At 33.8% G+C, this 21,330-nt stretch overlaps 1 protein-coding gene and 2 non-coding genes across 20 annotated transcripts; 1 reads left to right on the top strand and 2 right to left on the bottom strand.

The window, feature by feature from the left end:
* The first annotated feature begins 352 nt into the window (after positions 1 to 352).
* Positions 353 to 20,856, top strand: LOC140672689 (NAD kinase). Of its 18 annotated transcripts, none has more exons than XM_072905068.1 (10): positions 6,943 to 7,124; positions 7,342 to 7,669; positions 7,783 to 8,418; positions 14,031 to 14,114; positions 17,038 to 17,167; positions 17,696 to 17,821; positions 18,061 to 18,232; positions 18,301 to 18,653; positions 19,473 to 19,555; positions 20,276 to 20,854. In XM_072905068.1, exons 3-10 carry the CDS (start codon positions 8,234 to 8,236, stop codon positions 20,466 to 20,468), a joined length of 1,326 nt encoding a protein of 441 aa, XP_072761169.1. In that variant the 5' UTR covers positions 6,943 to 7,124; positions 7,342 to 7,669; positions 7,783 to 8,233; the 3' UTR covers positions 20,469 to 20,854. The 18 variants fall into 18 exon arrangements, with proteins under 18 accessions (XP_072761170.1, XP_072761177.1, XP_072761163.1 ...); XM_072905065.1 differs by lacking the exon at positions 19,473 to 19,555 and adding an exon at positions 19,329 to 19,411 and having other exon boundaries at positions 6,944 to 7,124; positions 7,520 to 7,669; positions 20,276 to 20,850; XM_072905064.1 differs by lacking the exon at positions 19,473 to 19,555 and adding an exon at positions 19,329 to 19,411 and having other exon boundaries at positions 6,944 to 7,124; positions 20,276 to 20,850.
* Trnag-ccc (transfer RNA glycine (anticodon CCC)) lies at positions 4,877 to 4,947 on the bottom strand. Its single transcript has one exon. It is a non-coding gene; the product is annotated as a tRNA-Gly (tRNA).
* Positions 5,311 to 5,382, bottom strand: Trnag-ucc (transfer RNA glycine (anticodon UCC)). The gene has a single exon. It is a non-coding gene; the product is annotated as a tRNA-Gly (tRNA).
* Positions 20,857 to 21,330: the final 474 nt, after the last annotated feature.

Below are 21,330 nucleotides of genomic sequence, written 5' to 3'. Positions count from 1 at the left end.
TCATTCAAAAAGCCCCACTGCTCTAAGTAATACACGCTAGACGTTAGATCGGGACCCCATTGACAATAGAGCAGTTTCTATTCGCGCAATGAGACGTGGAGGAGCGGGGGAGGGAGGGGGGGGGGGGAAATGTCATTTGCACGACAATATTTTTGCCTAACTATATAATCGGCGAGTAGAAGCGGAGCTGAAAAAAAATAGCGAAATAAAAGGAGAGGGCGGCGAGGCCAAATGCGGAACAGCCAACAAAATTGATGCCGACATATGTTGAAGCGGCTACGAGGAGAGGTGCTCAGGGTTAAAGCCGTCGGTGACAGAGAGCTCTCCGTCCAGTACGCGACGAGACATCTCTCGGTGCGGGTCGCGAGCATCGTCGAGGTTGCGTGCACGACGGACGTTGCGAATACGTGGTGGAGCAGACGCTTTTGTAACGATATAATCGCGAGCGAGAACGAGAGCAAGAGAAATGGACGAGAGGGATCTTCAGCTGGCGAAGGCGATGGTCGACGCGGAACTCGGCGAGAACGCGCCCCAGAAAACCATCGTTTCTCGGATGCACGACAAGCAGCAAATCTTCCGGTAAGATCGTCACCCTCGATCCTTCCTCAACGCCAACGTCCAAGTTACTTTTTTTCAATAAATTTGATTGTTTCTTTCTATATAAATAATATTCAAGAGGTTATTTATATTGGACGATATTTGCGAAAATGTAAGGAAACAATGACGACGCGAAATTTTTATCTAATCGTACAATTCGATTCGAGGGGAGCGAGTTTTGCGGAAGTTTTGGTGGTCTTCCATTTCGAAAAGAAATTAACGGTCAAATATATACGTAATAATCCGTTAATAAACATATATATAATTAATTATGAAAAGATTTAATTATATAATTTTATATAATTACATATGAAATAATAAAATTATATTATACTACAGTATATTAACTTATGTAATTTTATATGATCGTATAAAATGCTTTTGTGTTTTTATTAACATATATAAGACATAAAATTATTTTATGCGATCATAAAATTACATACATTATTAAATCTTTTTATAACTAATTATGAAAATTAATATTTATATCTCACTATATTATACCGTTTTTCTTTCGAAATAACAACCCGTACTTCCGTTATTTATATCGAAAATTTCTCTGATTTCTTTGATTTGCCCAGAAATTTTTTTTATAGATACACAGCTCTAATTTAAGAATCGTATTCATTAAAATGTGTAAAATGTATAAAGCGCATTAGATGTCAAGGAGAGTGCGATGATCAGCATGACCGTCTTGTAATCATTATTCAAATTTAACATTCAGACGTCTGTTTATTATTATTTTATTATTTATCTGTCTATTATTCTTAGCATTTTACTCAATATTGAAATTATGCAGCATTCTTTCGAGCAAGCGACATTTTCGATCATTGGTCGGTTCAGGACGATTGCGTAAACAATCATGTCTTACGAGCTGTATATTTGATACCATCGAAAAAAAGATACGGAGATCTGTGTCAAGGCCACGAATGGATCTTGATACAGTCGCGTCTAACAATACGTTCCTTTTGTAAGCTATATATATAAGCTGATCATTGGACACGAGCGAGTGGCAGGCATCTAATCCAAGAGGGAATTCGATAAATTATAATCATATAATGTTGTTATTAACGCATAATCTCTCTTGACAAACGTTATTACGATTGCTTTAGAAATTCATTTTGAATTTTAACAATATAATTTTTCTCTTGAAGCAACGTGCGGTCCGAGTTAACGGTCGATCAAGCCGAGACGATGGAATGTAATACGCGAAGGTAATATAGTTCTTTACAGCTCTGCTCAGCGTTAATTGTAGTTAGCGCCAACTGGTAAACTCTTGCATGAGAACGTTTCCTTTTACCTGTTGAACGTAGTCGTTTCGTTGGTTGGTATAGTCGTGTCCTCGTAGATAGTTGTGTCGTCGCTTCTTGTGTAGTGTTATCTAATCATTTCAACAATTTGTCACGCAACATAGGTTTCTTTTTTTTTTTTTTTCACATTCTGAACGCTTATAAAAGCATAATTCAAAATTAACTACTGCCATTTGTAAATTGTTTCTCAAATCTTATCAAGATTGTTGATAGTGATTTTTTTGGAATCTATAAAATTATTAATTTCTCGAATCTCTTATTTTTCATCTTATCTCATATATGTATAAATTTGAATAGCGAAAGGTTTTTCTTTTTTTTTTTTTTTTTTTTTTTCTTTGCAAAATGAAAAAGTGGAGAGAGAGAGAGAGGGAGAGAGAGAAAATCTTTAATTAATTATTGAAATTGACAATTTACTACGCAATACAGATTTTTTTTACAATTCTGAATGCCTATAAAAATAATTCAGAATCCATTACTGTCATTTGTAAATTATTTATCAAAGTTATCAGGATTGATGATGCTTTTTTGAAATTTAAAATTAATTTCTCAAATTTTTTTTTTTATTTTACGCTTTTATATATAAATATAATTTTAAATGGTAAAAGGTTTTTTTGCTAGCGGAAAAGAAAGAGAGAGAAAGAGAGAGAGAGAGAGAGAGCCTCTCATTAATCATTAAACAGTTTGTCAAGCAACGCAGATTTTTTTAAATATTTTAAATATAATATTTTTATGAAAAATAATATTCTTATAAAAATAATTCAGAAGTATTTATTGTCATTTGTAAAAAAATATTTATCAAATTGATCATGATTGATAGTGATTTTTTGGAATCTAAAATTATTATTAATTTCTCGAATCTCTTAGTTTTTCATTTTACACTATATATAGTATAATTGAATGGTAAAAGATTCTTTTGCGTTCGGACGAGAGAAAGAGAGAGAATTTCATAAATTTTCATACGTTAGATGCGTTGCTATTGTCATTTTCTCGTCTTTACATGTACCTCGATGTCTTTATGTGTAACTATTGAACGTAGACATTCTTTAAGACCTTACGCTTTCTGAATAATTTGCATAATAATAATGCACAATTTATTAATGCTAAAATTGTATTTGTTTTATCTTGATGTGCCGTAAACATGTTTCGTGCTGCTACACTTGACACTTTACGTATTGTTTCCAATCACATATAAAAATTTTTATATTCATCCATGTCACAACAAAAATAAATCAAATAATAACAGAAAAAAATTTTTTTTAAAAAGTAAGAAATTTTAAAACGTCGTTTAGTTTATTCTTGCGACTCTCTGTAACTATGTTTTTGAAATTATTAGCTAATTAGTAAACAAATTAGTTTCCTGTTTTCAAAATTATTAGCTAATTAGCAAACAAATTAGTTTCTCCGCAAAATTTTACCACGGTTGCATAATTATTTTATTCTGCGCCTTGAAAGGTCTGGCAGGTATAATCACTTTAGTTGATCATTTAAAAAAAAGAACCGTTATTTAATTAAGTGTCTTATATTGCGATTATATTTTAAATCTATATATTTACATTATTTGCAAGACGATAACATATCAACATTATACGATGATGTACACGATATATATATATATCGATGTACACAGTAAGATAAAATTAAGAATATCACACATTTGTTTTGTCAATGTATATTATTACTGCAATATAGGTGTGTGTTTATCTCGACGATAATGGTCATGTTGTTTTGCGAGTGCAGTGCACATTAATCACACCCAATCGATCGCACATCCGCGTCTCCATTCGTCGGAGAGAACAGATTCCTCCACACATTTTCTTCATCCGCGAGATAGTTCGACAGATAACCGAGTAAAAAAAAAAAAAAAATGTATGACACGTGGGGCAAACAAGCATTATTTTTTTTTATTCGTCAGTTGTACGTTTATCGAATGTATTAATATATCAATATCACTGTTCAATCACGCGATAATTAACACGCACAATGGCACGCGATCTGTCGGCTCTCGTCGATGAGACTGGGTTATCGCGGAGGTTCCCCTTATCGTGAGAAATTTTTATCTTCTTTCCTTCTCCCTCAACTTGATACACCGTGTTCGTCGAAGAATGAAATTGTTGGCCCTCGTCAGTATAGTGGTGCCAAGTATATAGCGATGCTACGTGGTGGAAGCATCATCCTATTCCAAGTGGCTACGCGCACAAGAAACTCCCTTATCCGTTCCGCTGTCAGGTACAGTATTCATGATAAACGTGACACAACTTATCGTACGTTTTATTGCGTACGCACGGTCACGTGGCTGTATCTCACACTTGCGTATCGCACGTTTCTTTTCACTTACTTATTTACCCAGACATTATGTTTGTGCGACGTATAAAGCTAAAACTGCTTATACGTCGATTAAACGATTCATCTAATGAATATTTAGTGAAATGGAATTTTATACAAGCCAAATATTTCTTTTATCTGTTAAGTATCTGTTGATAATTTCGTCGAATATTTATTCAGTGTTAAAATGATTCCGTGCATCAGCTAGTTTTGCAACTCACTGTATTACGAACTTTAACGTAATAGACGATGCTTTTATTTTTTTCTACATTATCATGGAAACCTTACATACTCGTTAGTTACAGTCTCTTTGGCAAATAGATACGAAATGGGATCATCGATCCGTTGCGGGTAACTTTAATAAGAATGAATAAGTCGCTATATAATTATAATGCGATAAAATTAATATCCAAACATGAGGGAAAAGTCTCGTTAATTTCGTCGAAAAAATTCCACTCTAAAAAGCTGTGATAACCACTTAGATGATATGTCATCATATCATTAACCGGGAATAACAATGACGGGGACAGAGAAAAACAGCGAAAAAATATGACCGCGACTTTCGTTAACAAGGAAATTTTTTATCCCTCGGTATCGATTTCTCTCTAATTTTTCATCCATCAAACCTGACAGAAACAAAAAGAAATTGCACTGCCCGGGAATCGAACCCGGGTCGCAAGAATGGGAATCTTGCATGATGCCACTACACCAGCAGTGCTCTTGTTACTCTGGCGTTTTCTTCAGAGTATATGAGACAACGATATTATAGGAATATAATATTCAACGAATTAGATTGTATTTTATTAAATTTATTAAATAATTAAATTTATTAATGTCGTTCAAACATGCTTGTGAAATTAAAACAATGTAATTTATAAATTCTAGACAGTATCTCAATTAATAAACAAATTTTGATTAAAACAATGACATTATAATAAAATGAGAGAAATAAGAGAGCCTGTCAATGTCAACATTTGTTATATGTGTATTATATTTATCGAGAATATCTTAATTAAAATATATCAAGCTGTAGTAAAAAGATTGTACAATAAATCAATAAAAGTTCAAAAAATAAATATTGTGCGATGGCCGGGAATCGAACCCGGATCAACTGCTTGGAAGGCAACTATGCTCACCATTACACCACCATCGCACGTGGTATGTAACGTGTTAATAGTAAAAGAGAACATTCATTTTGACATAATTCAAAATTATGACATTCATCGGCAGTTCTTTTTTGCTTATTAAAAGAAAAAATATTTTATTTTTGAAAATAATTAGCAATGATTTATTTTTTCATTAAATTTTTTTTTTTTTTTTTTTTTTTTTTTTTTTGTGCAAATTGATGACTTTTGTATCTCTCTGACAAAGAGAATTTATTAAGAAAATATAAAGATTTTTTAATATAATAAAAATATTGTTTTTTTTTTACATATAATAAATATATACTAATGCTTAAAATTATTTTAAAAATAATTAAAAAATCATTAGAATAAAGAATTACACGATAGCTTTACCTTAGAAAAAAATTAGTATTTTTTTGCTTTTGTGAGAGAAAATGAGAAAATTGATATACGTATTTGAATATAAATACTATTAATATGATCGCTTGACATAGCTTATCATAAATTTTAATACTTTATTAGAACAGCTTAGCATAAATTTTAATATTGAAAGTACTTAAAGGAGAGCTATTAGTGACCATTTTCGAGACTTTTATTCTACAAAGACTTTTACTTGAATTAATACGAGCGAAAGTAAAAACAGTTGATTGCTTTACGTTTCTTACATGTGTGTGACGTAAAAACACGCTTTGGTCACAAGCATTTGTAACATCATACATTATTCAATATTGTCATGCGCACCTCAACACTGAATATATGGTAGACTCGATGACTGTGAAAGTATTTACTCCGTAGAAAAATAGAAATAGAAAAAGAAAGAGTTCTCCATTTCATCTATTATAGAAATTATTATTTTATAATCTTTCTCTTTTGAAGTAAAAAAAAAATTTGTTAATAATAGTTTAATAATAAAAGCATTTTTTACAAACTCAGAATGGAAATTTTTTTTTTACTCGACTTCGTGATGCATTCACCTCTTAAAATAATTATTATTTTCATTGAGCGGAAATGTAAGTATTGTGGGAAGAGACTTCCGGCAACTGCGACAATGTTTCGAGCGGTAGCCTTTACTTTATCGAGGATATGAGTAGCTCTATTATAATTTATTAAAGATAATAGCAGAAAGGGAAAGAATATATTTTCTTACAAGAGCCTATTAATTTTAACCTCCCGAATAATGAAGCAATTTAATTTATAGATAATAAAAATTACTAAATAATATAATTATAATTAATATAATTTATAAAAAATTAGTAGAGATAATAAAAATGATTTAAAAAAAAACATGTAATTGTTAACAATAAGATACAAAAATATAATAAAAAAAATTCAAAATCCCTCTCTCTTTCTGGATATATTTAATTATCCTTGCATTTTTAATATATTTCGAGAATAAAATGTTATATTTTGATTGCGATGCAGTAAAGTTGAACTTGCCACGCATCGCGAATCGTTCGAACTCTCGACCCTTCCATAGATTTTTCAGTATCACGAGCGTGACGATAACGGGGGCACGAGATGGTGGGGAAAAAGGCGCGTGTTAGAAAGCCCTAACTGCCTCTCTCGACTGGCTACAGCTGGTAAAATCGTTTCTCAGTAAACCTTCGGCGGTCGTGGATCGCGGTTGTTGCGCGCGTTGTCTGTGCCAACTTGAACATCCCGTTTCATTGTTCTGTTAATAAATAATGCATTGGATTCTTTTTCTTGTCAATATATAAAAATTGACTGTCAGGAGAGAGAAGATTAATCTGAAGATTTGTCAAAACATATGGTACGTTTCAAGTTGGAAAAAAATGACGAAACTCTAAATCGTGATGTTCAAAATGTTGAAAATGTTGAAAATTAGTGCCGCCAAAATTGCCTTGTTGTTGGAAAAATAAAAATATAAATTTTGCCAATGATGTTGTATATATAAATATATATATATATATATATATATATATATATATATATGCATACTTTTTACGTTTTTGTTCTCCAAAACGAAGATCGCAACGAAGATTATTTTTATATTAATACATACGTGTTGTTAAGCAATTTATATTGATTAATACAAATTTGAAAAATGGCCATAAATCAATATTATAAATTATAAATAATTTGGCATTGAGTTACCAAGTTGGTAGACTTGAGATAAGATAAAAAAGTCAAACATGACGATTGCAGGCAGTGGTATCCATTATCGGTCGCCTCGTTCATTGGCAAGTGAAATTCCCCGCTTGTGCAAGTAGGTCGCAAACACATGTTAATACGAAACAAGTATACATATACGTATACAACGAAGCCCCATGAAGCATTCTTTCGAAAGTCGTTTTGGTACGTAATTTTTTTTTTTTTTTTTTTTTTTATAGAGGAGACAAAAGTCCAAGGTCACCGTTATCGATTATATTATTACTTCTACTAAATCTAAAATAATCATCATACTATAGAGTCCGTATACGTGCATAAGGTATGCGTAGAATCGCAAGTATGTCCTTGAGTATATATCATTTGCATCTCGTACATGGAATGAAGTAAATGCGACACCACCGCGAACGTTACCAAGAATTACTCTACGCTTAGACGGATAGGTTTACCACTTACTCGTTGCACAAACCGCGAGTTCAACCATCACGAAAGCAAGTCCTCGGATGTCAAGAGCAGTGACCATTGCGAAAGAAAGAAAGCGCGTAGTTCGAAAGTAGCGCGCGGAAACCGCAATACAGAGTCGCATGGCAGCTGATCGTCGATATTGGACTCGATCAACTCGCTCGAAATCCATCGACTCGTTGTTGGAATTTCAAAGGAATTAAAGACACTGGGAAAAAATAGATTCGGCCACCAACTCGGAGAAGCAAGCTGCAAGAGTTGGAAATAATTAAAGGAAATGTTTTTTGGATAATGGAAATGGTGAGGGAGAGGCCGCGTAGACGAAGTGTGAGCGAGCTGCTCGATTGGAGATGCCTGGCTGGATGCAAGGATATCATCGCCAGGAATCACGAGAACGGTAGCGAAGAGGGGCTCTTCCTGGCGTGCCGTGACAAGGAACCGGAAACACGTAGGCGGAAACGATCCGGTACTTGGCCGTGAGTAGAAAAAGTCCATCAGAAATTACGAGAAAGAAAGAAACAGCGAAGAACAAATCGGTCTCTAATCATTATTTTCCAGATTACTTAAAAGATTGCAATTTATTGTATTTTTATCGGTACTAGAGACTTTTTATTTTACATTACAGTGCAATTTATTGGATTGCTCTTTGAGTATGTAGGATAAGTAATTAATTAAAGAATTAATTTTAATTGCAAAATAAACTTTAATATTTTTCTACGAGAATTTTAGCCTTCTAGATTTTTTTTATTTGCTTTTCCAGTACAATTTACTTAATTGCTCCTACACATGTAATGAATAACTTTTTAATTAATTAAGTCTAATTACACAAGATAAATTGTAATATTTTCTTAGTTAGCGTTGATACGATCATGTGAAATAATATAAGCGATTTCAACCCCGATATCGACCAGGGGATCTGGCTCTCATTCAAGAGGCTCGGATTCGATTCCCGGGATAGAAACACAGTAGCTTCTTAGATAAGCACCGCTTTGAATCGTGCCGTCTGTTTGGACACACACGCTCTTTAAAAATTTATCGCAAATATTTTCAACAGCTCGTCGAAACAAAATTTAAGCGCCGTTATAGAGTTAATTCAACGAGGTCGGATAAAATTTTAAATTAGTTTGATAATTTAAAGTTCGCGTGTGTGCTTTTTTAACCGGATTAAAAATTGTAAATTACAATATATCTGAGAAACAGATACCGTAGATATTTTTACTCTGTAGAATTTGATTTACTTTTGGCTCTTCAGTTGCTAAAGTTATCAGTTTAGAATGTTACAGTGAAAATATCCTCTTATCTGGCCCTCATCCAAGAAACTCGAAATTTGATTCCCGAAAGATCTTTTCATATTGTTAATTATATATATGTCTAGTTTTTTATATCAAGATATAATACGCAATCTTGATTTAAACTTTTGCAAAAAGCATACGTAATTGATCAACAAATGATACAGCAATGTTTCTAACATATAATGCTGTTTATAAACACAATCGCCTTAATTGATCAGGATGTTATTTCGATTATTGCAAAATTGTTACTAAAAAAGGGACAGCGAAAGAACACGAAATCACTGGCTGTTTAATTTCGCAATTAAATTGAAATCACGTAATTTGATTTCAACTCGTATGTGTAATACGAGATACAACTTACAGTAGCTTGCTCAACACTTTTGCCATGCCACTGACATTATTATCATCTTACTGGATTACTACTAGATTTTGAGACATCAAGGTTCACTTATATAATATAATAATAATTTAATTTAGCGCAAAAAAAAAAATTATTAATTATTTTTAAATTTTTAGATGGAATATAAAAAAAGTCATTAGAAATATAGAGAATATTACGAAATGATATAAAATTATATTATATCATTTATAATATTTATATAATACAAATATGATATAAAAATGGTTTTATAAAAAAATTATGAACTATTCAACGCGCAAATTGGAACCAACTTCAGTTATTTTAAACACTTTTATTTAAAAAATTATATAAATATTAAATGCAATAATACGAGTTTGAAATTGTCGTGAAGATTCTTGGATTATTATTTCTAGAAATGAAATATATTTTAGCGGGTTTCTGTCGGTGATATTTCTCGCTTTATTGACAAGTCGAGACGAAAGTTGCGTGAAGGAGTTCAATGGGTCTAGAAGCAAAACAAATAGGTTGCGTGCTGGGAATTGATTATTGCCCGCGCCTGCGTGCGTACGTCTGGGCGTCACGACGCCGGCGTTCACGACCTACGCGAGACCCACGTCGCCGATACTCGACACCTTCCTCCTCGTGGTATGTCAGTGCCGAAGCGTGCCTTAAAGCGTGTTGTTCCACATCGCTCTAATTATCGCGCCAACATCGTACTTCTCTCTCTCTCTCTCTCTCTCTCTCTCTCTCTCTCTCTCTCTCTCTCTCTCTCTCTCTCTCTCTCTCTTTCTCTCTTTCTCTCTTTCTCTCCTTCACCTGTTTGTCAAGAGACGTTTCTGGTTGCTGAATGGACGAGGCTGAATTGAGGTATCGTGAGATGGAAGATAATTTCTTTTGTTGCCGTATAACTACTCGTATCTCGTCTCAAAAAGAAAAGAACGTACCGTCTTTCCTCGATGTAAACACGATCGGGATTATAAAATTCACCTAACTTTTCTTTCCTTTCGTCCGAAAGGAGGGATGCGTTAAAGATTATTCATTAAGTGACATTTAACTGCACGCGCATCCGAATACCTGGCCACTTGAATCGCCGCAGGGGCACTTTTTGTTCTTCTCTTCGAGAGCGAGAATGCGTTCGAGAACCTTTCGCCGCACACATTCCTTTCGATCCGGCTTTTGAGCACGATGGACTTGCGCGCGCATGACGCCTCCTTCGCGCTGTTCGTCGGAATTTCAGGAATTCACGTTCGATGTAATCGATTACAGAAACAAGCGGTTCGAGCGAAACGCGTCATTTTTCAGATCATCTCTTCGTCAAGATCTTTGTCTTACTCGACCGAACCTTCTGTGTCCCAAGATTCTATCCAGCCTGACGTTAACAATTATCACGACATTTATCTAAATTTTATAATTATAATTAATAAATATTTTAGGCACGTATTTATTTAACTACACCACGATTTTTTTTTTTTTTTTTTTTTTTTTTTTTTAATAAGAAATATCTTTATCGCTTAAAAGAGGACCGTGTGACTGATATTACTTAAACCGGTTATGGATACATGAGTATAATAAAATGTAATGAGCGTATGTCAATATAATAAACATGAAAAGCACGTGCCGAATAAAATATTATACTTGTGAAAAATTGAACTTGCATCAATGAGGACTAGATCGAGAACAAGTGTCTCTTCTCCTCGGTAATTTGTCAAGTATGATGGAATTGAAGGAAAAAAGTATCTTGACACAGATCATTAACAATAATAATTACATTAACAAAATCTCGCACTTATATCATAGTCGAGTGGACTTTCAAGGATGCCGTCGCACTCGCTCTCGTAATCGTGCAAATCGCTTTCTTCACACGAAGAAAGGGATTTGCTCTTACGTCACAGCATGTGCGCCTCGAGGCGAAAAGACATCAGCTACGTTACTATCGTCGAGGAGGTACGAGACAAAAATATATCGACGTAACACATGCATCTCGCGTCTCGGGCACTTGAAATGATCTCTCGGCATCGTCCGCTGCAGCGGAAGGTTACCACCTGCAGCATCGACACGAAAATCGCACGATGCGCGAATTATTACCGACCGCCAGAGATAGGGAATCAGACGATTCATCGTGGATCGGCGAGAGACTCTCATTTCGCGCTCGGCCATCTCGCCACTCGGTCGTCGTTCTCACGTGTGTCCGGGTGACGTCAATTTATTTAGAAACCAGAAAGAGATTCATCCTCACACAGCCGAGTTTCTTTCGTGCCTTCGATATTGCGTATAACAATTTCAATATCAGTGCGCCAAGTGGTCTTATTTGTCATCGGTACAGTGAGCAGGAAAATGACTCGCTCGCGCGAGCAATTTGTTTGCGTGTCATGAGTCTAAAAGACAAACGTGGTCCAGATGATTGACGAACAAAGTTCAAGGCTGTGAATATCGATTGTGACATAGCGGTAAAACTTTTTTTTCTCTTCATGCAAATGTGCCTCTCTTCTCGACGCGAGTATCCGCGCTATGCACTTCAATCATGCGTGATGTTGTCACATTTCATTTCAATTAAGATATATAACTCCGTTATATGATGGTCGCGAAAATTTTCTCTTTCGCTTGAGATAGAGTATATATAATGATAGAGAGCGAGAGTTGTAAAATCTACCTGGTTGAAACCTCATCTCGATTGATACCTTCGGAAGAGGGAAAGCTTGTCCTCGAGCTGTACTTTCCAAGACTCCTTTTCACGAAGGACCCCACTTTAATGTAATGTGTCATCACCTCGGAACGAGATCGAGATCCTTAGAATTTTAGGCATTCACTCGGAAATGAATGAGAGAAGGAGGTTTAGAAATCCGATCGTGAAAGTCGCGTACTTTGTAACCGTGAAATTACAGAATGTTTGAAGAGAGCCATCTGCTTAGCAATTTTCAACAGGTCGCGAGTAAACGAAAGAAAGTTTCAAATAAGAGAAATGTATCGAGCGGTTATCTTCCTGATCCCTTAATTAACCATAACGGAACGAATCGTATCGAAAACGTATAGCGACTCGTATTTCCTTTGTACATGAGACGCGCTCTTTAAATTCTGATGACGAGTTTATTCGTATTTAAAAGCGCGGAATTGAATTAATTTTAGCATCCGCGATCTCAAAATAAACGATTTTGGCAACACTCGCTAACAACACAATCTAAGCATGTTATTCACGCGTGCATCTTGCATTTTAATGACGTTTTAAGATATCAAAATTCGTTAACTCACGATGAGTCTTGATATCTTATCGAATTGGTTACAGTCTTCATCGGTGGTGATAAAACAATTCAGTCGAATCAATAAGTGTCTGACTGTTTGATAAATATTTCTTAAAGTATTTCGCGTGCACACGTCGTTTCTTTTTACCTTTGTAAAAAAAGTTATGCATTATTTAATGACAAGATGACGGATCAGCTTTCGTTCTCGCATGACTATGACGTCAATGCACACCACTTTGTTTACGACGACATCGAGGAAAACGATGGATGGAATGATTCGGCGATGGAGAATAATTTTCGAAATCGTATCCTCAGGTAGACTATTCTTGACCATTTTTTTCTAACAAATGATAAGAAAGCAATTTCAAAGTGTTATTAGCAATTCATAATTCACTGCCGCTCGATAAGGAAGTTTAAAATCTGACGAGAGTTATTTTATTATTAGAAAAATACATCTAAGGTATTTTTACTAAGATATTTACTAATATTTCATAATATTTAGGAGAAATTTTAGTGTATATATATATATATATAGTCGCGTGTAGTCACATAACTTTTGCGTCATCGATTACACTCAATTACAATGCAAAAATTATGGAACGAAAATTGTAACAGCTTGTATTCTAAAATGTATTTTCCTCATCAGGTGCGTCCACCTCATAGTTATACATAATTTCTGTTGAAGTCATAAAATTAATATGACGCAGGCAATATGATAAAGAAAAAAATTATCTAGTGTGCTTAAAACGCAGAATTGAAACTTGTTCATATATCGATAAGTAACAATAATTACTACAGGATAATAATTACTTTGACTCAACGTGAACAATACGCAACACGTGTGCAGTTGATTGTGTAAATATTAATTTTTTTATGATCACTAATATGCATGTACTTGATAATACATTGTTCTAAAATATAATTAAAAGGAACACGCGATGTAATAGCTCTAAGTGTTTTACAGCTTTTTTAAAAATATATTAATAAAAGAAGGATTTATTTTCCAATTGTTTGGACACTTTTTCTATAGAATAAATGAGAAAGAAATGAATAAAAAAAACATCATTATATGGAGGTCAGGGTCTCGAGTTGAACTCTTTTGGTTAGGTCTCTATCTTGTTCAATGAAACGAGATTAAACAGCTAATCCAATGACATCTCTCTCGTGTCTAATACACTTGTTTATTTTTGTTTTTACAGAAGAACAAGAAGCCTAAACGCACCCAATCCCGTTCAAACATTCGGGCCATGTGGACGTATCATGAAGAATTCCGCGATGGTTATGTAAGTAACTCACATTTACATGAAACATTTAAAAGTGCAATTAATTAATTTATTAATATTTATTATTTTAATTATTTATTTATTATATTTTATCGAAAATTTCTTTACCATTTTATTTCCGACATTTAAAATATTTTATTATTATCTATCCATTTTATTATATTGCAATATTGCATACTCTTATTCTCCATTGACTAATCAAGTTACAGAAGAAATATTTCCGATCGCATCGCACCGTTAATTTAAGATCACGTGATACTAATCAATCATAGATTAAAATTTAATCATTTTTTTTTTTAATAAAAATGGTTAAAAAAAAGTTGCGGCTGCGTTATTACTTGTCGAACGACATTTGCTTATACTCTAGTGTGAAAAGTATAAAATCATCTTCATTACCAAACAATCAAATTGAAATGCTAATCGTGATGTTCATATAGTAAATGTTGAATATATCAGAAACGATCGACAGTAAATTCATTTGCGTTTTTTTTTGCAAGGAATGATGACTAAGCGCGACATCGCACTCCAAGGCAGCATTTTAAGTGTATTATACACACGTGAGATAACATTTTTGCAATCTCTACAAAATTTTTAGTTACGGTTCTTTCATCACTTAATTATTAGGTTAATTATTATGTAAACTTTTTATTATTACATTATCTAATTTTGTGGCATTAACTCTGCACAATTAGGTTGATTTCATATAATTAGTTGAAAGTTTAATTTTGGATGGTTTTAATTTATTACATAGTGTTAACTTTACGTATAAAATTTTTCACTTTATGTATGAAAAATCGACGCTCTTCACATCAATTAAATTAACTTGTAACTTGCACACTGAAAAATATTTTGGGATCAAACGTTGTATACTAGTAAATGGCACAAAAAGCAATTTTTTTATGAAATATATATTGTTATAAGAAATGAGAAATGTCTTTCTGTATTTGAAGTATTTTCGAATGTTTGCATTCTGTCAAGGTTGACCTGTACACTTCCGGAATTATTAGATATTTCCGATTCGACGTATCGCGTTTAGATATTCATGCATTTCGACTGAAAACGCTTAGTAATTGTAAATGCAAAAGATTATAAATACAATATTCCATGACAAAGTCACGACTTATACATATAATTTTAAAGATAAAAAAATAGTTTTATTTGACCAATAGATGCAATGTAAAGAAAAATACAACTCGCCGAAAATTCTCCTTTTAATAATTCTGAATTCCAGGCAGCAATCGCGTCAAATTTTCCTAGAGGAGGAAAAATGCAAAATTTCTCATGAAAAATTAATGTAAAAAAAAAAAGAATTTTCACTTTTCTATCGTTAAACAAAAATCGCCCAAGATTCTCCTGTCTCCGAAAAATGCGGAAGAAATTGTTGAACCCTCGTGTATGTACAACGACAAAACATTGATGATGCGATTTCCCGCGCGTGCACGTGATATACACGCGCGCGTGCGCAGCGTTTGTGCTTAAATGTCCGTCTTACTGTAGTTGCATGATCAGTAAGCTTGCGTCGCTCAGCCGGTGCTATCATGGTTGGAATCAAGATGTGAGTCTTTTTTTTTTTTTTTTTTCGTCGATCGAAAGTACGCGATACTTTTTAATTTGCTCGCTAATTAATTCTCCGGTACGTTTTTCATCGGTTGCAGAGAGTTGTTTACTTGTTATTTAAATTTACCGGCGTGACTAAAGTTTCGATGGAAAGGGAGCAAAAAGTCTTACACAGATTGTGATAAGTGTTTAGATATTGTTGAATTATTGTGAATGTAAAGTCTGAGATATTTTTTTCGTAAATTCATTAATCAGTTTTTCTTTTTTCTCAAAGGGTGTTTAAAAGTTATCTAAAATATTATTAGTATCATCAAAACACGCTACTTGCATTTGTTTTGATGATCCTCGTGGAAGTTTATCGGTATACGAGACAAAATTATCGATTATATTATAACACATAAATATTCTAAGATTATTCGACCAATTTTAGCGGCTTATTAACATAGATAGCTCCGATTTTTAATTATAATTTTATTAACAAGTATTCGATGGAGAATAATAAGTTTGCCGCGACTCGGATCAGTGGAAACGCATGCGTGTTTGTTTCAATTGTGTCTAGCAGTAAAAAAGATTCGTGTGTAATTAACGCGTGTTGATTTTCGCGTCATACCTTGATTGATCATCAAGTAGACTGCCGCGAATTTGTCATTTTATTGACAGTACTGACAGTATATCTTTAACCGATTGTAAGCTGCAAAAAAATTGCAACATCCGCGACTCTGTTGATTTTTCTTTAAATATATTTTAAGTATCACTTTTGAATGTATGCCTTTCAATCACAGTATTTGCAGATGAATAAAAAAATATTGAAAAAAAATATCAGCTATTAGTATTTAGTTTTCTTTTTCTTTACGACTGATATTTACTAGAAAAGTTTACAACTTATATTTATCTACTAGAGAGCCCTGTTTGATGATTTTTCCATACGAAACATTGAATTTGCAGCCTTGCAGTCGGCGCATAAAAGACTCTGTGCCGTAATACAGTAATGTAATCATCATATTAATCGTAAGCGACAATCGTGCATCAATTGCTTTTTTACATTTCATAAGTCATTACCTTTGTTCCTACACTTCGATTGTTTCTGGTCAGCTGTAGAGGATGTAACGCGGTGGCTAACGAATAATTAGACGAGGCCCATAGAATCGGGCGATCAAATCGCCAGCACGAATCCAAATTTTATTCCCCCTGACGTATAAGGTACCATACTCTTGCACCTGTGTGTGTGTGTGTATGACGATAAGCATTTTTTACACGATACTCTGTTGAACATAAAATTTAATATAAAAAGACACATGTGTAGCAAGATTTTAATGTGACCTATGATTAAGATATTAGACAATCTAATAACGATTTTGTTGCACAGGACCATTCAGGATCCAGCCTCACAGAGGTTGACATGGTACAAACCACCGCTCACCGTTCTGGTCATCAAGAAAGTCCGCGATTCGTCAGTCCTGCCACCGTTTGTTCAAATGGTCACATGGCTGATAGAGGTAAATAAACCGTTAATAAACTGTTTATAATTGACATTTCAAAAGATTACGATAATAACTTTATCTCGCGAGGGACGTTGATTAGCTTGTCCGCAGTTGATTGACGTAAATATCCACTTTCCGTAACAAAACATGTGCAAAAAATTTAATTCGCTTTATTTACATGAAATGGAAGAAAAGAAAAAAACTGTCCTTGTTACCAATCCGTATCTTTTTCAAGTATATTATTAATTTCAGTATTAGAGTCCACTATTTTTAGATTTAATTCACATGTTAAAAATACATCGTCATTTTTATGTATGACAGTTGCACTCTGTAACGCATTAACTATACGCATCGTTAACTTGACAGATATATGACTATTAGTATAAAAGAGAAATCGTCCTTAACCCGTGAACTATTATTCTTATATCTTCTCTAGTATTAAAAATACAATGCCGAAAGTTCTCTTTGACCTCGAGACTGTCATTTATATTACTTAGCGTTAGTTATGCTTGTCATAATAATGTTGAAATTTCTGGAATACAGGAAAAGCGGATGGTGGTTTATGTAGAGGCATCTGTTCTCGAAGATCCAGCTTTGGCCAGGGACCCCAGATTTCAAGGAGTGCGTGATAAATTACAAACCTTTAGAGACGGCACGGATGAATTGCAAGTATGTAATATTGTAAAGTTATACAAGTTAGAATTTTTCTCGATATGTGTTTCTCATCGAAAAATATAAAGCTTACACATTTATATGAATCAAATTTGACGCAGTTATTATTTATCGTACGATAAAAAATAAGCAATTGTGGTATACAACAAACAAATATTATAATAAACTTTACAATTAATTTATTAATCTCCATTTTTTGGGTTCCTTCAAATTGATCAGACCCATTATTTTTTCAGGATAAAATTGACTTTATAGTCTGCTTGGGAGGGGACGGCACACTTCTTTATGCCAGTCTGCTGTTCCAGCAATCAGTGCCACCTGTTATGGCATTTCACCTTGGTTCCTTGGGATTCCTCACCCCTTTCGAGTTTGACAATTTTCAGGAGCAAGTGACCAACGTTCTCGAAGGTTAGCTGTCGATTTATTGGATTGTTCATTCGTAGTCAAGTTTATAATTTTTCGCCTCCCGGCACCAGGTCATGCGGCTTTAACCTTGAGGAGTCGTCTAAGATGCATCATCGTTCGCAAAAACGAAGAGGGTCAACCGACTGAACCACCCACTAATCTCTTGGTATTGAATGAAGTTGTGGTGGATAGAGGACCCTCACCTTACCTATCGAACATCGATCTATTCATCGACGGCAAGCACGTGACAAGCGTCCAGGGTGATGGCCTGATCGTGAGCACCCCAACCGGATCAACTGCTTACGCGGTCGCTGCTGGAGCCAGCATGATTCATCCTTCAGTTCCTGCTATTATGATCACACCGATCTGCCCTCACTCTTTGTCCTTCAGGCCGATCGTCGTACCTGCTGGAGTCGAGCTCAAGGTAGCTTTTTTAAATCTTCTCGACGCTAATCGAAACGTTAATTTGGTTTACGCCAGCTATTGCTGATTAAAAATTTCTGACTAACTAAAGAGAACGTCTCTTTCAGCTAACTTTTATAAAGTTTGAAGCAACTTCTGTTTGTTTCTTTTAAGATTTATAACAGATATTAGCATCTGATACACAGCATTTTCGTATAAATTGATAAAAGTTCTTTTATCTCGCGTCCTCCGAGACGTATGGACCATGTCAATTTCCCATAAAAGGAAACCTGGTTCAGATGAATGTCGCCCACATTCCCAGACTGTGCGCTGCCCCAAGTTTTAACTCAAAAGTTTTCCAAATATCAGAATTTATACCAGAAATTACTCGTTTCTTCTGGCAAAAAACCTGTAATGAAAGGAAAAAAATTATTTTCATAATAATACACAAAAGAAATGAATAAAAATTTCTAAATTATTAAATGTATTCATTCATCAAGGTTTTCAATGTTTCGAAAAAAAGTCTCTTGTATGCATCGGTAATTTAAAAAAAACATAATGACGGAATCTATAAAAAAAAAGATTCAATAAGCAGCGTGACGAGTTTTAGCTGAAAAAAAATTGACACGTTATTTCGAGCCTAACGAGCCGCGACGGTACCGCTGTTAATATACGACGGTCTTACTTTTCACCGCAGATCTCGGTTTCACCCGACAGCAGGAATACCTCGTGGGTGTCCTTCGACGGTAGAAGTAGACAGGAACTGTTCCACGGTGACAGGTAAAACCGAGGCGCTCGACAGCTCTGTCTAATCGCCTGCATTTTCTACAATTATTTTCAGATAAAGGCAAACAGCAATGCCCGCAGCACAGCCTACGTCTCCTTCGACGGTCGCAACCAGCAAGAGCTGCGTGTCGGTGACAGGTTTGTCCTGCTTTTGTAAAAAGAGCGTCGTCGTTTTTTCGCCTTTCTCTCTAACTGTGCCTTGTCGCATTACGCGATACATTCGTGTGGTTAACTCTTTTTTCGAAAGCTCGATAAACATCACAAGGCGCCATACCATCAAGCGACAATATCTAGCGATAAGTTTATTTCGATTGGTTTTAGTTTTTATCGTACTTTATGCAATTTCCATTTTCATTTTTCTAAACTATTCTATGCTTATATTCGTTTCCTCCCGGGATTTTAATGTATTCTCTTTCCTCTGGTCATTTCTTAAGACATTTCAATAGAATTACCACCTCCTTGGAGCGAGACGTTGGCTGTTCCGCAGGGTGTTGGGTATTTCATGTTTCATTATTTATATTTGCTATATAAACATTATTTTTTTTTTTTTTTCTTTTTTTTTTCTTTTATACAAATACTGAAAATTTTTTCGCTTTTCACAAACAGAGATCATTGCAAGTAAATACTTTCTCACACATAAAAATGTATACATTTTTTTTATCAAAATAAATATATAAATTATTTTTTATTAAGCTTTACTGTCATAAAAATATTAAAAACAAAATAGATTTATTTTGCTGGTAAAATGAGTTTGTTAAATATAAAGTAAGATTTTAATGTGATCATAAAAAGCTTTCGCTTGCAATCGATTAATTTAATCACGTTAATTCAATCGGATAATTGTGCATAATTTTTCAGCTTGAGGGTAACTACTTCCATATACCCAGTGCCTAGTATTTGCGCAGCCGACCAAATCACCGACTGGTTCGATTCTCTAGCGGAATGTCTACACTGGAACGTCAGGAAGCGGCAGAAGCATTTGGACGAATTAAGCGATCTCGCCCATTCATCCAGTAATGACACTTTAGATTCCTTCGATCGCGATAGCTAGGTAAACGCTCGTTATAAAGTGTAACACAATCGACAATGTATTTGATCGTGCCCAATAATTTATTCGATTAAGAAATTCCGAGGGTTCGACAAATTAACGTCATTTCTGTTGATTAAAATTTTTTGAAATCTTGTCAAATTTAGGAAAAGAAAACCGGTAAAACTGACTGATCGATAAAGTTGTACTGTGGTATGATGATGATGCTTTGAGAGAAAACGTCTGCATGTGCGAGAATAAACACTGTAAAGTCTTCAAACGGAAAGAATGATAAATATTATTAATTCAAATTAATTATAAAAGAGATATAAGTATCTAAGGATCACGATTGTATAAACATTTTTATTCTTATATAATAATGAAATGCATTTACCTTCATAAAGATTTATGTTTACAGAAAAATATCATTTAATTGATAAATTATTGTCATCAAAAAGTAAAAAATTAGTACTTTGAATGTTTAAATACAATAGCTTTTTTACAATAATGCCTTGTAATAATCTTGTAAAATTGTGTTGATTATCGATTTATTCGAAAATTTATAAAAGTTTTTATACTTTATTAAACTACTTTTATTTCATACTTCTTCACTAATATATTATTTGTACAGATATTTTTTTAGTATTCTTTAAGATTAACATCGTTCAAATTTTATATATATACATATATATATATATATATATATTATATATATTATATACATATATAAGAGGTGACCTCGGCTTTTTATTGATTAAAATGACACTCTGATGTAAATCAATTTATTATAAGTGTTGAATCACTTAATTCCTTATATATCTAGATCTTTTTAATAAAATATGTTTTGTACAATATTTGCTACATATCTTTCCTAATAATTTGATAA

This window comes from Anoplolepis gracilipes, chromosome 13 (assembly GCF_047496725.1).
Source record: "Anoplolepis gracilipes chromosome 13, ASM4749672v1, whole genome shotgun sequence".
Lineage (NCBI taxonomy): Eukaryota > Metazoa > Arthropoda > Insecta > Hymenoptera > Formicidae > Anoplolepis > Anoplolepis gracilipes.
Note: the sequence above shows the minus strand (reverse complement) of the source record. Positions and strands in the feature narration are given on the sequence as shown.